An 18,884-nucleotide genomic window follows, 5' to 3' on the forward strand; every position below is an offset into this window, starting at 1 on the left:
GTGTGTGTGTGTGTGTGTCGCGTCGCCCTCCAGCTGCAATTGCGAGTGTGCGCTGTGTGCAGGGCACACTACTGAGTTTAAAACCACAGCTGAAACATGAAGTGGAGTCTGTCAATTCCCGGAATTTCCTTCTTCCCATATTGCGCTGCAACGACACTAGGATTGAGCCCCCCGAAGGGGGGCGAAATTCTAGTATAAGTAACCACTAACCCAAGGCAGTGATTAAGTTGTATTATGCTGCCACGTTGTATGAAATGTTGTATAACGTTTCCGATCGGTTACCGAGTGTCACGCGTTGGTGCGCGTTCATCTGTAAGCCCTTGACTTTCTGCGTTGAAGAGTAATGCATTGCGGTCCAAATGTCTTCAACACAAACGATGGGTCGCGAAATATGGTTCGGTCCATGATGTTATGCACACCACAAACCACTTGGGGGCAGCATACACATCGCAACAGTTTGACATTATAGTTTAACACACAGTCACCACAGACGCTATAGAAAAACACGATTGACGAGCCACATGTTGAGTGCATGTTTTCTTGATATTTTTTATAGCGCACATCCTGGAAAAAATCACACACGTGTGAACTGAGTCTCTCTCTCTCTCTCTCTCTCTCTCGACACAGCACTACCCCTCTCTCTGTTTCTGGCGCCCCCTACTGGTATAAATAAGTAACATACTCAGGCTCATAGACACAGGTACATGGACATTGCTGGTTGTAGGAGTGGTTGCACCACTCAAAAAACAAACAAAGTCACCCACCGCCACTGACTGGTGAACGGTGGAACGGGGCTGATATAGTAGTATTTACCCGCGACAGCAGTTTGTTCTGCGCGGCCTGCACCACGGCCTGGGTGGCGGCCATGTTGGCGGCGTCCTCGTCCCCCCCCTCCTCTCCCCTGGCCGCGGCGGGGTCCACGGAGGAGAACATGGAGTGGAGCCTCATCTCCTCCAGGCTGAGCACGGCGAACGTCTCCGACAGGAGGTCGGCGCCGTCCGCGTCCAGAGCCAGCTCCTCCTCCGCGAAAGGCACTGGTGGTGATGGAGAGAGGACACGAGAAGGATCATTAACCCGTTCTGACCTGAGATCAGATTCATATGAGGTTTCCACTGGGACACACACTAGGTCTGATTATAACCCATTCTGACCCGAGATCAGATTCTAAAAAAATGTCAAGTCGTTCTTCGATTTTTCAAAAATAGCAGACCTACAAGCTCGTAGCGCGCCACTCGGGTGGCGCGCTATGAGCTTGTAGATCTGCTATTTTTCAATAGCTAAAGCATGACATGATGCCAACGGCAAAATGGGTTCCCGTTCAGAATGGGTTAAAAAAAAAAAACAGGAAACCATCTGTCAGTCACAAAAAGTTCAGAAACATAACTTTGGTCGGTTATTTCTCCTCTTTAACCCCATTCTGACGCGAGATCAGATTCAAAAAAAAGAGATAGCTCCGCCTCTGCAAGCCACAAGCCCACAACTCGTCACTGATGCAACACAATGTAGGCTTGTAGATCAGCTCTGTTCCCTGCGCGTCTATTAAGAGAAGAAAATAAATAAATATCGTGTGACTGCGTGTCCGTGGGAACCGATAGAGAGAACCGAAATTGAATTATTGTAATGGGTACCCAGGCACGTTCGGTTCGGTACATACTTGGTCCCGAGGTTCGGGACCCACCCCTACACCTGCGTCTCCACACTGGAGAAAGACCTTACCACTGTAAACAGTGTGACCAGAGTTTCAGTCAGTTAGGTCATCTAAAAGGCACACCTGCGTCTCCACACTGGAGAAAGACCTTACCACTGTAAACAGCGTGACAATAATTTCAGTCAGTTATGTAGTCTTAAGACACACCTGCGTATCCACACTAGAGACAAAAAACATACAACTGTATACAATGTGACAAACGTTTCAAGTTAACTGACTCGAAGAGACACCAGTGTATCCAGTCTTTGTAATTGTTGAGGGGCGCGCGTGTGTGTGTGTGTGTGTGTGTGTGTGTGCGCGCGCGCGCACACACACACACATGCACAGGCTTTATAATGACATTGGCAATGAATGGACAGTTTTGAGTGTTTGTGTAAACGCAAACATTGTACATCCATTTTTGAATATTTCTGTATTTCTGAACTCAAAATGTTGTCGGCTTCCATTCAAAATGACTTGCAGGCATCATTGTCATGTTGTCGCTTCTAGTTTGAACTTATGAATAAGAACACAGTATATTGAGGAGACGGTACACACAGACTGAGGACAGGACACTGTTTATGGGCATTTTGTGTGTGTGTGTGTGCGCGTGTTTACCCAGGACAGAGTCGTTTATCTTGCTGTAGATGTTGAAGCGCTGGACGTTGTCGGAGTGCTGCAGGAGGAAGCGGTAGATCTGGAAACGTTTGTTTCTGTTCCGAGGTCCCTTCAGGGAGAACAGCGCCTCCTCTCTGAAACAACACGGTCAAACACACACACTTAAAGACTTCTGAGGGGTCCCTTCAAGGAGAACAGAGCCTCCTCTCTGAAACAACACGGTCAAACACACACACACTTAAAGACTTCTGAGGGGTCCCTTCAGGGAGAACAGCGCCTCCTCTCTGAAACAACACGGTCAAACACACACACTTAAAGACTTCTGAGGGGTCCCTTCAGGGAGAACAGTGTCTCCTCTCTGAAACAACAAGGTCAAACACACACTTAAAGACTTCTGAGGGGTCCCTTCAGGGAGAACAGTGTCTCCTCTCTGAAACAACACGGTCAAACACACACACTTAAAGACTTCTGAGGGGTCCCTTCAGGGAGAACAGTGTCATGCTGTGTCTAAGACCTGGAGAGTGTCATCCATGCCCTCATAATCGTCCCATGCAATCCCGCCTGCAACTGGTCAGCAAAAGGTCTAAAAGAGGGACCGCTACCTGTGCCTGAGCCCTCTACGCTGTCTGCCATACAGTTTAAATAATCCATTTTAAGATTCCTTTTGTTTATAGCCTTCAAATGGGCTGGTTCCCTTCTACACTGCTCATCTTTTAACCCCTCCGACTAGCCACACTTTTCCTGGGCTCTGTGTGCTCCAGTTCCTGTCGATTTGACCCAATGAAACTGGTCATATGACCAATGAAATAAACAGGAACTGGAGCACACACACAGCCCAGGAAAAGTGGTGGATACCTCCTCCAGGTGCCTCAGGTCAGCTGACCCCAAGTCAGCTGACCTGAGGCACCTCAACAGGTCAGCTGACTCAGGTCAGCCGTCCCCAGCACTAAACCCAACTCTGTTTTTATTGTATTGCACTTGCTTTGGCAATGTAAACGTTTGTTTTCTCATGCCAATAAAGCTCCTTTGAATTGAATCGAATGCGCCTTTGCCGTCTAGACAGTGGAACACTAGTGGAACTGCATTCCCCAATCCCGTCAGAACCGCTTCCTCCATTCAATCTTTTAATGGCAAGATTTTATGGTTTCCTTTTAATAATGTATTTGTATGTCTCTCTCTGTTGATCATTATAGTTATAATCTGTATACCACTTTGGCAGATGAGTTGTTTTTCTTTATTAACCCATTTTGGGCGTGAACCCCTTTTGGTGTTTTAAACATTATGTTATAATTTAGCTATTGGAAAATAGCAGATCAACAAGCTCATAGCGCGCCACCGAGTGTCGCGCTATGAGCTTGTAGGTCTGCTATTTTTGAAAAATCGTGAAAATATCTATTTCAGAAAACTGGAGGATTTAGAAGATTTATTTTAAATCAGGCCTAAATCTGACTTGATTGGATGAGTACCGTTGGTGTGAAGGTGTCATATTACCTACCGTTCAGTTTGGTAGAACTTGTTGTAGGTCTTGTGTTTGCTGTAAGAGGTGTCATATTACCTACCGTTCAGTTTGGTAGAACTTGTTGTAGGTCTTGTGTTTGCTGTAAGAGGTGTCATATTACCTACCGTTCAGTTTGGTAGAACTTGTTGTAGGTCTTGTGTTTGCTATAAGGAGGTGTCATATTACCTACCGTTCAGTTTGGTAGAACTTGTTGTAGGTCTTGTGTTTGCTGTAAGAGGTGTCATATTACCTACCGTTCAGTTTGGTAGAACTTGTTGTAGGTCTTGTGTTTGCTATAAGGAGGTGTCATATTACCTACCGTTCAGTTTGGTAGAACTTGTTGTAGGTCTTGTGTTTGCTGTAAGAGGTGTCATATTACCTACCGTTCAGTTTGGTAGAACTTGTTGTAGGTCTTGTGTTTGCTATAAGGAGGTGTCATGTTACCTACCGTTCAGTTTGGTAGAACTTGTTGTAGGTCTTGTGTTTGCTATAAGGAGGTGTCATGTTACCTACCGTTCAGTTTGGTAGAACTTGTTGTAGGTCTTGTGTTTGCTGTAAGAGGTGTCATATTACCTACCGTTCAGTTTGGTAGAACTTGTTGTAGGTCTTGTGTTTGCTGTAAGAGGTGTCATATTACCTACCGTTCAGTTTGGTAGAACTTGTTGTAGGTCTTGTGTTTGCTGTAAGAGGTGTCATATTACCTACCGTTCAGTTTGGTAGAACTTGTTGTAGGTCTTGTGTTTGCTATAAGGAGGTGTCATGTTACCTACCGTTCAGTTTGGTAGAACTTGTTGTAGGTCTTGTGTTTGCTGTAAGAGTTGAAGTGGAAGACGCACTCGATGAAATGCTGGGAGAACATGACCGGACACTTCTTCAGGAGCCGGTGGAGCAGACAGTACTCGCACAGACTGGGAAGACAAGACAACCAAAGTGTTTTAGTCTAGTTTCAGTCGACTAAATGTCTTGATATTTTAGTCGACTAAATCTACGGTTGATTTAGTCGACTAAAATGTTTTGGTGGGCGTTGATGCCGTCAAAATGGCTGTTTTTACACTCGAGTTTGTAGACCGGCTATGTTCAGCACGCAACCAAGTGTAAAATGACCTACACTGGATCTCTTGTCCACTAGTCCCTTCCTAACATTTTAGTCTAGTTTTTATTTGTTGACGAAATTGTCAGTATATTTAGTCATAGTTTTAGTCATCATGGCTTAGTTTTTAATTTAGTTTTTATGTCGTTTTTGTCAGTGAAAAAAGGTAGTCGACGAACATTTCTCGTCATAGTTTTAGTCGACGAAAACAACACAACAGGAACAGGGGAGACGAGAGAGATGGGGAGTGACACACGGCAAAGACCGCCAGGCTCGGGAATTGAACCCACAACTCACTGTCAGGCTACATTAGAGACTATTATACAGAAGAAGGCGCCTTAACCACGAAATGCGGCTACTTTTGATGCTTTGACGCTGTGGGTATGATCAAGTAGAGCATTCATTTACAGTTGGAATATGGAGATAAGGTTTCTGCCCGACAACGATATAATACATCTGCGAGATGGAGGATGACTGATTTAAGCAGTCACACCTGGCCTGAGTCAAACTAGAACTGGACTCAGAGCTGGGTGTGGCTGCGCACCTGATGTGCATGGACTTGATCAAGGCACAAGAGGTTAAATCAGTCAAGAGAGAGCCGCTGTCCGGACAGTGGAGAGCCATCTGCTCTCCTGTGTACACTTGTTGTATTATACCTTGAACGGAGAGGAATAAACCTTAAGAAAGCTGCCCTGTGTTGTGTCCTTCCGTGCCCGTGCGCATTTGGCGCCTGATCAAGTCCATGATGCACAACAGGTGCGCAGCCACACAGTTCTAGTTTGACTCAGGCCAGGTGTGACTGCTTAAATCAGTCTCACAACATCCATTTCAATGAGTGTTTGATTGTATATTAATTAGTAACGGTCACCTTGAGATGGTTGGTACAGGATCCACCAACGCCACCATGAAACGAAAGAACAGCGAGCCTTTCCACTTGATGTACTCCTCCTGTAAAACACACCACGGTTCCATTTGGTTCCATTAGTACACTCTTCCGAGTTAAAAAGGAGTAGTAGTTCAGCCTAACAATGACTTATTTTCTAATCAATTGTTCACCCAATGAAGTGTACTATGCAACTGTATGTTTATTAAACATCTTAGATAGCCCTCTACGTGCAGACCCTTCTATGGCCTCCACTATCCATTGGGAGTCGCGTGTCTTCGATATAGACTTCCGTTAAAGTCCTGGGGGCTCCACGAGACAAACAACTTGAGTCGTCTTGTGTCTTGTCCATATTATACACCCTCAGGACCCTCATACCGGGCACAGGTTATGCCTCCTACTGTCCTCCTCCTCAGAGGCAAAAGGGGGGGCGGACAGAAAGCCACCAATTCCACCGGGACACAGGTGGCCAGGTGGTTCTTGGGCACGAATGCCGCGTTTTAAGTCTTGATAACCACCTACGTATACAGTCTTCTAGCGAAACGTGTGCATTCCGTGCTTACCGAAGAAGCATGGATGTCACGGACCCCCTGTAGTGAGCCATCTCGCTTGTAGTTATAAAAACTAGGGTTACTTTCATGATAGAGAGATGAACCCCTTTTGGCCTTTTAACTAAGCATTATGTTATACTTTAGCTAAAAAATAGCAGATCTACAAGCTCGTAGCACGCCACCGAGTGGCGAGCCACGAGCTTGTAGATCTGCTATTTATTTTTGAAAAATCGAAGAACCACTGACGTATAGAAACGTAGCTTTTTCAGAAAACCGTCAGGATGTAGAAGAATTTTTTTTAGAATCTGATCTCAGGTCAAAATGGGATAAACTATAGTTATTTCCTGGGATGGATTTCACAGTGTGTGTGTGTGTGTGTGCGTGCGTGCGACGCGTGTACCTGCAGCAGGCTGGTGAGCATGGTGAGACTGTGCTCTCGGACGATGGGCTCGGGGTCTCGGATGCTGGCGGAGATGTTGGGGACGTAGCGGTCCACCATGTTGGTGTAGCGGACGCACAGGTCGCCGAGGACCACCAGGACGTTGTTCCGCACGCACACGTCCTCGCCCTTCTCCAGCTCCATGCTGAACGCCGGGAGGTGCCTCCGGGTCAGCTCCTCGTTCTGGAGGCAGAACTTACCTGAGAGGGGAGGTTGGGAGGAGTTCATCGATTGACCCATTGAAACCGGGAAAGCATCCGTGGCATTTTAGCCACACACACACACGGGCCGCTGACTCTGACCAGGCCCCCCCCTTGCACGAAGGATTACTTGATAATTTGAAAATAATATACTTTCGAATTATACCTCATGGGTGTGGGACTAAAAAAACCGCATTGCTTTTATTTTGAAGCCCCGTTTATTCTCACACGGTTGCACGCAATCTGCACGTCGACTTGAGCGCGCGTGAATTGCGTTTGATTTGAGAACCTCATGTCTTCCTTCCTTCACCAACCCTCAACATGTGAAAATATGCAATTGTATAGGCGTTTTAAACAGGCTCTCGGTCATTCTTTTTCAACTGCCACCGCCGTATCATGTTATATTATATATAATTTACTTAAAATGACACGGAAATAGACGGATAAAAGAAAACAATCACGCCCGTGTGAAGTGAGGGGCGCTCTTATCATCCTTTACAGCATCAATTACAACATAATGTTTGCTCAAGCAACGGGTGCTGATGTTTGTTTAACATTAGATTTATCTTTGTTGTCTATGGCTAGCGCCCCTCAAAAACGACAAGTCACTCTAATAGAAATAATGCAGAGAGACAGGTAGAGATAGACCAACGTAGAGACGGACGGACAGGCAGACACAGATGTATTGTACCTAGAGTGATGACTCCATGAGCTCGGACCTTTGTAGGAAGACACTTTGGATTGAAGTTCAAGGCGGAATCTTCGAAGCCTGACAACACAACATCATCATCATCAACAACAACAACAAAAACCAGGGCTGAACAATAAAACCAAAATAAAAACAATTAAACAATTGTAAAAAAAAAAAAAAGATAAGAAAGGAGCCCTTATCCCTACCTGGCTGTGAGTTATTGCGGGTGCTGACGATGGACTCTACCAGGAGAACCATCTTCTTGTTGGTCCTGGAGGGACAGTGAAGAGAAGCTACGCCCAGCGTATGGAGGTGCTTCACCTGTGGAAAACGAACAACAATCGGCACTCCATTTTGTCTCGCTTTTCATTTGCTTCCTTTGACTTGTGACGTGTTCCTGTTATGTTAGAAATCTTTAACGATCCACTATCTTTGCGGAGATCTCACTTTCAGTAGAGGGCGCAACGTACACCGGTTCATGCATTTTTTTAATTTTGCATTGAAATCCCCATAGGGCGATTTTAGGCCGCTTCATATAAAGAACTGTGGTTGAAAAATAAACCGATCATCACCGGCCTTTCCGCTGTGCGTCGTGGTTAATGATTGATGATTCGGGAGAAAATGGAATTAATGTGGCCGCAAAAGCCTTGAAACTACATATGAAGGCAATGTCGCTGCTAATATACGTCGCGCCCAGCTGTCGACACATTGCGTCCCTGAGATTCCTCGTTGACGTAAGCTCAGCTGGCAGTGACTCGACTCGTAGTAACACGAAATATAAAATATCAATATTTTTTTTTTAATTAAAATTAAAATTAACATATCAGTTTCTGTTGTGCGACGGGCAGCTGGAGCAACCCCGCCTACCCAGAAATGTAGTCTCTGGGTTGTTGGACTCGTTTCTAGCGCTTATTGTGTTACTCTTTGGGTATATTTGTACATTTCCACCTTCAGTCGATGCTTCATATCCATACGAGTGGAAAGGCCGGGATTATTTTTCAAACTGTTCTTAGATGAAGAGATCTGAAATCCCCCTATATGGGGATTACAATGCAAATAAAAAGTACACGAATCTGTGGACTGGCGCCTATGTCTGTGGATTAAAGGCAAATTAAATCTCAACTGATTTTTTTTATGTTTTTTTTATGGCCAAGTCCCAATGTTAGATTTGTCAAGCAGTGTGTTAAAAAAAAGAAATCACACCCATGTGACTGAATGTGAGGGGCACTCTTATCATCGTACATCATCCCTTCATAGTCAATGGGAATTTAATCTGTGTGTACGACAAAAAAAAAAAAAAGCAGATTTGCTCATCATACTATAATTAACCAAATGTCTGTCTGAATGTGTCAGAAACACTGCCGTAGCTCCTCACCGGCCTGCACCAATCACTGCCACTTTTCACACAGGCATTGACCATAATAATATGGAGGTCGTAACGAAGCCCTTTTTCGCCCCCATTTAACAAATTATAAATTAATAATTACTTTATTAGTGAATTAAAATTGGAAAGACGCACAACCTCACACCTCCGCCCCCCTAGCGACACTCGCATCACAGGCCACTGTTCTCTGTGTTACCGCACTGTCAAGCTTCCTCTGCTCCCACCGCAACACAACAAACAGTGGCCTATACAATATTTGCGCCAGGCAAAAATAAGATGATTTGCTCGTCCAACATAGGCCGTACATTCTCCATTCATTGTCAATGGGAATGTAATGGTTGGGTAAGAGACGCAAATCTACACTATAGCTAAATATAGGAGGGGCTAGCGCCCCTGAAAAATATGAATAGTTAGACTAGTTTGACATTAAAAGGGACATTTCACCCTTTTTGCATAAAACTATATGTTAATGACATTTAGAAGATTCAGAACACTTTCCTGGGGGTCTTTATGTGTGTAATATGTGGTTTTAGATATTTTAGATTTCAGCAGTGAGCCCAGTGTCACTGATGTCATGGACACTGGGCTCACTCACTTCCTGGACTACAATTCCCATAATGCTTTGGGGGGGGCACTGCTCCTCCTTGTGGATAGGGGGAGGGCTGTCTTACTGAGACCACATGTGGCGGAAACTCCGTGGGTTCAGAGGCGCGATTGAACCCCCTGGCATTTTGGCAAAGGCGCGACTGAAAGCAGTAAATTATGCACCCACTGACTGTCCACTGAAATGTCCCCTCCCCAGTGGTCATGTTGTCATGCACGTAGTCACATACCTTTACGAGGGGTTACTTACATGCCGCATTCAAATGCTAATAAGGTGGCTTTTGTTCTGCTGCCAGGTAGAGAGTACAAATGTCGGATAAAAAAACAAAACTCGTTTTTTTTCCACCGCTGGGGGGGGGGGGCGTGGCTGCTTGAACCCCCTGCCGTTATAAGAACTTTCCGCCTCTGAGTGAGCCCAGTGTCCATGACATCAGAGACACCGGGGCTCACTGCTACAATCTAAAATATCTAAAACCACATATTATTACACACATAAAGACCCCCAGGAAAGTGTTCTAGAGCTCCTAAACGTCATTAACATCTATGTTTTGGCAAAAAGGGTGAAGTGTCCCTTTAATGAGTTCCAGCGGGTCTCCTACCATCAGGTCCACGTTGAGGTTGTCGGTTCCATTCTCACTCAGGATGACGCTGGATAAATAAGCCTCGCTCAGTGACGCCAGTTCTCCACAGTGCTGGTTCAGGAAGGCCTGGGGGGGTTGACGACAAACAGTTTTTTAACCCATTCTGACCTGAGATCAGATTCATACGAGGTTTTCCACTGGACACACACACACTGGTCTGATGAACCCATTCTGACCTGAGATCAGATTTTTTTTTAAATCTCGTTCTTTCGATTTTTCAAAAATAGCAGACCTACAAGCTCGTAGCGCGCCACTCGGTGGCGCGCTACGAGCTTGTAGGTCTGCTATTTTTTAAATAGCTAAAGCATGACATGATGCCGACACCACAATGGGTTCCCGTTCAGAATGGGTTAACCCTCTCCATCGGGTGGAATGAACCTCATACTGCATGTCCCAAAAGGTTACTTCTCAGGATTCTAATTAAAAAAATATAGCAACGGTAGCAGATCTATAAACTCAAAAACGAGCTTGTGGATCTGCTATAGTACCTTTGCTATGTGTTTGTGCGACACTGTAGTTACAGTATGATCAAGGCATTTTATATGGATATAAGAGGTTTCTGCACACGCGCACACACACACACACACACACACACACACACACACACACACACACACACGCTTGGGGATCATGTTATTACACCAAGAGTAATTCAACAAGGCAAAGCAAGTGCATTTGTAACAGCAAACAGGTGTTTCATACAAAACAGACAACCTTCCCCTCTCAAAAGGATGACCAGTAGTTCCCAAATTATTTTGGGGACGTCCCCAGATAATCTGGGACCTGTTAATTAAGCACTATAATCTGGGCCAGATTATAGTGCTTAATTATGTGCAACAACAGGGCCTGAAACGTCTGGGAACCCTTGGGGCTCTATACCTCGCTCTAGGCCAGCTTTTGTATACCAACCTGCGTGTCTCTGACGTCTTCACAACGCCCCAGCTGGAACAGAGTCTCCAGGCTGGCTGAGATCACCTCCAATGGCTTGTCAAAAGCCTTCAACCAGGACATGATGTCCTCTGGACAGACAGACAGACAGACAGACAGACAGAGATTGAGAGGAGGAGGGGGAAACAAAGAGACAAAACAGAAAATAGACAAAATGATGAGCAAGCATTAAGACTTTAACCCGACGTCGAAAAAAAAAAAAAAAACGTCTTCTGAAAGAATATATATATATATATATATATATATTCAAAGATTTGTGCCGCATTTTCACGATTTTTTCAAAAATAGCAGACTTACAAGCTCGTAGCTTGGTAGGTCTGCCATTTTTCAATAGCTAAAGTATAGGATAACGCTTAGTTAAAACACCAAAAGGGTGTCCCCGCCCTAAATGGGTTAAGAGCCAGCCGTTATACCCAAATCCACAACAGGACCTTTGTGCGAACATCCATAGTTTTGGACATTTCGTGGGCTGCAATATAAAATGGGCATATCTGAAGTCATGAGTGACAAACCTCGTAAAGAAGCGAAGTTCAGTGAGAACTCTTGTTTCTTTTCAAATGTATGGGAATTCTCATGATTATTTTTTTTTGGGATTTGGGATATTTCACTTTCAAAACATGTTTGGGGTCTGCCGGCAACTCTCCCATTACAATATATAGAGTTGTTATTGGGAATGATAACAAAGGAGCACCACCGGAAGAGGAGGGCTGGAGGAGAGTAAACAAGCCCGACATCCGGTCTCGGGTGCAGTACTTAGTTTAGACAAGTTTTTGGTTTAGGCTAGTCATTAGTCCTACAACTACAACCTATCTCACACCCTCACCCTATAAACCTAACCTCCCACGGGGCAGCACACCTAAACCTATAACCTTAACCCATGTCTATCCAATGACTAGTCTAAACTAAGTATGCACCCCATGGTCTCTACACGGGGGAATTGTGCAAATTCAAAGGGGGAAGAAGAAATATTTTCGCCGATGGGTTCTCGCCAGATTGTATAATTACAGCCCCACGCACTCACTCCGAGTAAAGCCACCGCTGTGGTGAGTAAAAGCCACTGCTGTGGTCAACGGCAGAGAAGTCATTTGACCTTGGGGGGGGGGGGGGGGGGGGGATCAGTCAGAGCTGGACACTCACCCACCACCCTGAACTTGGTGTCTTCGTTGAGGCTGCCGGCGATGTCTCCCAAGACCGACAGGATGTGACAGCATGTCGTCACGTTGAAGTCCTTTGCGCTGTCGAGACAACCGAGGACGCGTCAGTTAAAATGGCCTCGACAAATCGACCCGCCGAATACTTGAGAAGTCCCCCCTAATGCAAATTCAAGGAAAGAAACAGCAGAGGGCGCTGTCCTTCTGGTTTTGGGTTCCTAGATGGGTGTGGGGGGGGCAGTGTTGTTTTCGTCGACTAAAACTAAGACGAAAAATGTTCGTAGACTACCTTTTTCCACTGACAAAAAACGAATGGAAACTAAATGAAAACTAAGCTACGACGACTGAAACTAAGACTAAATATACTGACAATTTCGTAGACAAATAAAAACTAGACTAAAATGTTAGGAAGGGACTAGTGGACAAGAGATCCAGTATAAGTCATCTTACACTTGGTTGCATGCTGAAAATAGCAGATCTACAAGCTCACAATGCGTTGCGCTGCGACACGTTGTGAGCTTGTAGATCTACTATTTTCAGCAAGTGAAAAAAAAAACTGTCATTACGACGGCATCGAGGCCCACCAAAATACATTTTAGTCGACTGAATCAACTGTAGATTTAGTCGACTAAAACTAGACTAACACTAAGACATTCCGGGTGACTAAAATGTGACTAAAACTAAATGAAGTTTCAGTCCAAGGACTATATATATATATGACTAAACTAAAATCGAAATTTGCTGCCAAAAACAACACTGGTGTGGGGGGGGGGGGGGTGGGCTGACCTGATGAGTTGGTCCCAGCAGTCGAGGATCTGTCCGTAGGAGATGTGGCCGTGGGCGGAGCCGGCCACCTGGGCCAGCAGCAGCCAGGCTCCGGCGGCGTGCTCCGCCTCCGTGTGAGACAGCAGCTTTTTCAGGAAGGCCGGCGTGAACTTGTTCTGCTTGGACCACACGCTGAAGGCGCGGCTGAAGTAACGTCTATATATATACACACGCGCACGCGCACGCACACACACACACACACACACACACACACGCGCAAATTAGTAATGGAGGCCCGACCGATGCCATATTTGTGGGTCCATAAAAGAAAGGTGGATGGGGGGGGGGGTCCCTTATAGTTAATATAACACTAGTGTAGATTTATTGGGAGTCCCAGTGAGATCACAATGGTATCAAACGGGGGGGTCCGTACAATTAATATGGAGAGTAGCAACAATGTTCTTCTCTTCTCTCATCTTGAAAAACAGATTTAGATTTTATTAAAGTTTCTATTCTGTTTGATAGTTCGGGAATATGACGAAACGAACAAGCAAATAGAAAACTATGAACTGAACGTTTAAAAACTTAAGTCCTACTCTTTTTTTTTTTTTGGCCAATGCACATGCTTGTCACAATGTGACACGTTAAGCTCGTAGGTCAATATTTAAAACTTAAAATAAATAGTAAGGGTGATATTGGACACTGCAGGTATTCCTGCAGGCTGGGGGCGGCGGCACCTGTCAGCAGGGAGTACTACTCACCACCTAACCAGTGATTTTTTTTTTAAATAATCAATTGAAGTTGTTAAATCAATTGATTAACGAGAACGTTATCGTGTTATTTGATATACAGTATGCCCCGACTTTCCCTTTAACCCATTCTGTGTGGGAACCCCTTTTGGTGTTATAGCATTACGTTATGCTTTAGCCGTTGAAAAATAGCAGACCTACAAGCTCGTAGCGCTCGTAGCGCTACGAGCTTGTAGGTCTGCTATTTTTGAAAACTCGAAGAGCGACTGACACAGAAACATAGCTTTTTTTCAGAAAACTGTCAGGATGTATAGAAGACATTTTTAGAATCTGATCTCAGGTCAGGGAATGGGTCGATATCCTTTCGTGGGGATGACGTATAGACTCGCAGATCTGACCTGAGGTCCCGACACTCGGTGCAGAGCAGGCCCAGCAGGTCCCAGGCGAGGCTCTGGGCGGAGTCCAGGTGGCCGCCGGCGGGGTGGTGCTGCTTCACCTGGCTGAGGATCAGCTCGTCCAGTTGCTCCAGAGCCTTCTCCTGGACCGAGCTCTCCGGGTCCATGGCGGCCGGGACCATGCCCCTCAGAGCCGCCGTCTGGACCAGCTTGCTGTGTGGCTGTGCCTGGAAAAGGAACGCGGCACAAAACCAAAAAAAAACGGTATAACCGAGAGTCGGAAACCTCCATGCTTTACCTTTTTGTGTTTTTGAGGTGCCGCCACTAGCCTATAGCTAGCAAAAATGACGTCATATGGCAGCCGAGTCTGTAGACTTTTCACGTTTGTTTTTAGAGCACTTTTAGCTAACGGAGTACTATGGATTTCAGGTGCAACCACTCCAAGGAACAGCAATGTCCGTGTTGTTCACCTATGTGGCTGCCTATGTGTTGGTTAATGAGCACCAGTATATGACTATGAGTACCAGTAGGGGGCGCTGTTGTGCCAGAAACACAGAGAGAGTGCTGCACTGTTGCCTGCTAATGTGAGAGAGAGAGAGAGAGAGAGAGAGAGAGAGAGAGAGAGAGAGGTGGGGGGGGGGGGGGGTTGCACCACTCCGTTCACACGGGTGTGATTTTATTTATAGCATGTTTAGAATATATATTTGCTTTTACTTTTTGAGGGGCGCTAGCCCATCCCCATCATATTATCCAGCTTTTGGTGTCGGTCCACAACTTTGTCCTACATAAACATTAAATTCCCTTTGACAATGAATGGAGAATTTTACATCGGTGTCTGAGCAAATAGACATATAGGGCTCCATCTTATCTTATGCCATGCTTTATCCGCAAGACATTTTCCGTGAATTATGCATTCGGGAGCGTCCACTATGCGTAAACGTTATCTTGCGGCCACACAACCCACTTAGCCGACTCCTATTCAGTATTTTAGCCGTGACGTGAGCGCCCCCTCCGGAGATACTTCCGGGTCCTACTTTTGTGTTGCTTTTGTGTCCCCATAGAGTTATACTGTGACGCTCCGTCGGACTAAATCTGAGACGAAAACAACCACGAAAGTCTCATTTTACCGCTTTCCTCGCAACAACAAAGCTGCGCTGCTCTCCCAAATCTGGCTGCGACAGGCCGTCTGCCCCACACGGAATACTGTCGCCATTTTATTTTATTGCGTCAACTAAATCCTCATTAATGCAAACTAGATGACAATAACGTCATTGTAAAAAGATTCACGCGTTTAGATATTCTATTTACAATGAGACGCGCACGGGAGCTGGTGCCACTTGGACCCAGGACGTAACGCAGCACTACAAAATGACGTCGGACTTAAATACTGAATAGTTGCGGGTGACTGTAGGCGTGTTGATGCGCTTTCCCTATATTTGCTATCTCATGCAGTTATGCACACAGGTTTAGGACAACGGAAAGTGGCCTCCTCAAACCACCCCGTAATGTGAATTGCCGAATTCTGTTTGATAAAAGAACGTGCTCCTGAGTCCTGACTCTGAGACGGTGAGACCTGAGTCGGAGCTGCCTCGGCTTGAGTCATGTTGCACAACATTCACGGCTCGGAGGTCTCGTTCCGTCATAATTCTCCACAAATCTCTGCGATTGGAATTTTACTACTGTATGATATGATATGATATGATATGATATAGTACTTTATTGTCAGTTCACACTGAAATTTGTCTTGCGACACAGCAGCCAAGTATGCAGAACACATATACAAACACAAAGAACAGGACACTTTACATACATAAAGACATGAGCAATATCCACCGCTTAGATTAGATCCTGTGGCTACTACAACTCCTGATTAAGCCTCAAGGTCGACTGTATAAATCAGCAGTGTGTCAATTCCTGGTGCTTATTGTGTATAATTGTCTAGTTAATAGATTTGTGCCACGGCGCATCGTGGAGGTGTTTTAGGGACTTCGGCTGTGGCACAAGATGGCAAATGTTACGGGGTCACAGCTGTCACACAATGCTAAAATCCCCAAAGTATGGAAAAAAGGGGCAAGATGGAGCCCACGGGGCTCTATTTTCATCCGTGTTAAACCCCTTTATCCCTAAAATACTTTGCTTATTCTTACCATTTAGAAAAACACTACATCGACACGTTGTGACTGTGAGCTTGTAGAGTAGTTTTAGGGGCCTTGTGATTTTTTGAGTGCTGCAACCCCTCCAAAGAACAGCAATGTCCGTGTCCGCCTATATCTTACGTTAACCCACACCCATGCACCTATGTGACTGTGTGAGCACCAGTAGCTATGACTATTAGTACCAGTAGGGGCGCTGTTGTGCCAGAAACAGAGAGAGAGAGAGAGAGAGACTCACGGCGACCAGCTCGGCCAGACACTGCAGGGCCTTCTTCTTGACCGACACGGCGGGGTCTCTGCAGCGGTCGGACACCTCGCGCAGGTGCTCCGACGTCAGCGGGATCACGCCGTGTTTCAGTAGACCCACGAAGGCCTGCAAAAAACGACACACAACCAGTGTTGTTTTCGTCGACTAAAACCAAGACGAAAGATGTTCGTCGACTACCTTTTTCCACCGAAGAAAACTAAATGGAAACTAAATGAAAACTGTGCTATGGTGACTAAGACTAAATATACTGACGATTTCGTCAACAAATAAAAACTAGACTAAAATTTTAGGAAGGGACTTAGTGGACAAGAGATCCAGTATAAGTCATTTTACACTTGGTTGCATGCTGAAAATAGCCGATCGCGTTGTGTCGACATTTTAGTCGACAAAATCGACTGTAGATTTAGTCAACTAAAATCTCATGACATTTAGTCGACTAAAACTAACACATTCCAGGTGACTAAAATGTGACTAAAACTAAATGAAAACTACTCAAAAGACTATGGCTAAAACTAAAATCTGCTGCCAAAAACAACACTGCACACAACAAGCCGTTTTGACTCTACACATGCCTTCTAAAACCAGTAGTTCTCATGCCCCCAAATTGATATACATTTGGCCCCAAGACACCCATCTGAAAATGTGTATGTGTGTACAGGGAACCCCCCAGGAGAGAAGATTCTATAAGCGATATGTCACTCATTCATGTCATTTTATAGTCTACTCTTATGTGAATACCCCAGACAGTTTTTTAAAGTTGCTCGATTAAGTATTTAGATATTTGATAATTTGTTTTATCAGACACTCCCCCTTCCTATACAAACCTAACTTGTAACTTCAAACTCCATTTGAACCATGTTGGATTAAAAAACACCCATTCTTTCTAGTGACTCATACTGCCCTCTTAATACGTGAGCGGGGCATGTTGTTTATTAGATTGCCTTTTTCATTCCTTTTATTGTTGTTTTTTTGCATTTAATTTAAAAACATGATTACATAAAATGAAAAGAGGAATTGAAAAAACATGCCCCCTCACTATTAGGAGAGCAGTATGAATTAAATGGAGTTTGGAGTGACAATGGGTTTGTATCGGAAGGGTCTGATAAAAATCAATATCAAATATAAATGCTGAATCAAGCAACTTCAAAACTGTCCGGGGTTCTCCCAAAAGCCTGAGTAGACGATACAATGATACAGTATGCTGTACCTCTTTGAGAAGCTTAGTCTTTATCCGATATTTTTCCTCCATAACAAACCGCACGCGTGTAATTTAAGAGAATACCTGCAGTGCCGACTTCCTCACGTTGGTCTTGGGGTCAGCGATACGTCTCATGAGCAGAGCCACGTTCTCTTTAGCTGCCAAAAACAAAAAAAAACACAAATTATGAAATCGCTCTGAACCATATACAGTAGTTTGTATTTTGGGGGGTGTGGACTGTGGACTAAACATTTGTAATAATCATTCTAACTCAAGTAGATGGTGTGTATATATAGTCATCGTTACGGTTATTGTCAGTCCTTTATTATGCGTCTGTTGATAATTAACCACTGTGGGACGAGCTTTACAGAATGTCTGTAAGCCACGTGTTCACACAGAAAGCGCTTGTTTTTTTGAGTGGTGCAACCACTCCAAGGAACAGCAATGTCCGTGTTCACCTATGTGTTCACCTATGTGGCCATGAGCACCAGTATATGACTATGAGTACCAGTAGGGGTGCTGTTGTGCCTCATAGGAGGGCTGTGGGCAGTTCAGAAACCGTCCTCCAGCGTCATCATCGATGGGGAAATACAAGCTAATAGAAACTGCAGGGCTTTCTAGTCCTGAAGAGTTGCAATGGGGAAATGGATGCCATCGTTCTCACGGTGATAAAAATCTAAACATTTTTGTAAAGAAAGTCTTGTTTAAAAATAATGAAATATGATGTCACTGGAGGACGGTTTCTGAACTGCCCACAGCCCTCCTATGAGACACAGACTGAGTAGAAAAAAAGTATGCAATTTTATCATGATTATTAGTGAGGACCTATTATATGAAGATAGGTTGAAAAGTGGTGAAGTGGTCCTTTAAGGTTAAATGACTTCTGAGATTCTGATTCTTTTTAGGTCTCTTGGAGTTAAACATGGATGTATCACTTATTTTAATAACTTAATTAATAACTTCTGTAATGAA

The 18,884-nt window shown here is 44.7% G+C and overlaps 1 protein-coding gene across 1 annotated transcript in view; it reads right to left on the reverse strand.

Annotated features, from left to right (window-relative positions):
* The window catches only part of ncapd3 (non-SMC condensin II complex, subunit D3), a 49,895-nt gene that overhangs the window by 15,835 nt on the left and 15,176 nt on the right, over positions 1-18,884 (reverse strand). Inside the window, exons 14-27 of the mRNA XM_080794165.1 lie at positions 17,997-18,070; positions 16,685-16,819; positions 14,297-14,520; positions 13,171-13,365; positions 12,371-12,468; positions 11,195-11,304; positions 10,244-10,351; positions 7,864-7,978; positions 7,658-7,735; positions 6,728-6,966; positions 5,762-5,841; positions 4,574-4,711; positions 2,306-2,439; positions 814-1,034 (exon numbers count right to left, since the gene is read on the reverse strand). Coding sequence (XP_080650291.1) covers positions 814-1,034; positions 2,306-2,439; positions 4,574-4,711; positions 5,762-5,841; positions 6,728-6,966; positions 7,658-7,735; positions 7,864-7,978; positions 10,244-10,351; positions 11,195-11,304; positions 12,371-12,468; positions 13,171-13,365; positions 14,297-14,520; positions 16,685-16,819; positions 17,997-18,070 — 1,949 coding nt within the window. The remainder of the gene's footprint in view (positions 1-813; positions 1,035-2,305; positions 2,440-4,573; positions 4,712-5,761; positions 5,842-6,727; positions 6,967-7,657; positions 7,736-7,863; positions 7,979-10,243; positions 10,352-11,194; positions 11,305-12,370; positions 12,469-13,170; positions 13,366-14,296; positions 14,521-16,684; positions 16,820-17,996; positions 18,071-18,884) is intronic.

This window comes from Protomyctophum bolini (assembly GCF_963924005.1).
Source record: "Protomyctophum bolini genome assembly, chromosome: 3".
In the NCBI taxonomy this organism is placed as follows: Eukaryota; Metazoa; Chordata; class Actinopteri; order Myctophiformes; family Myctophidae; genus Protomyctophum; species Protomyctophum bolini.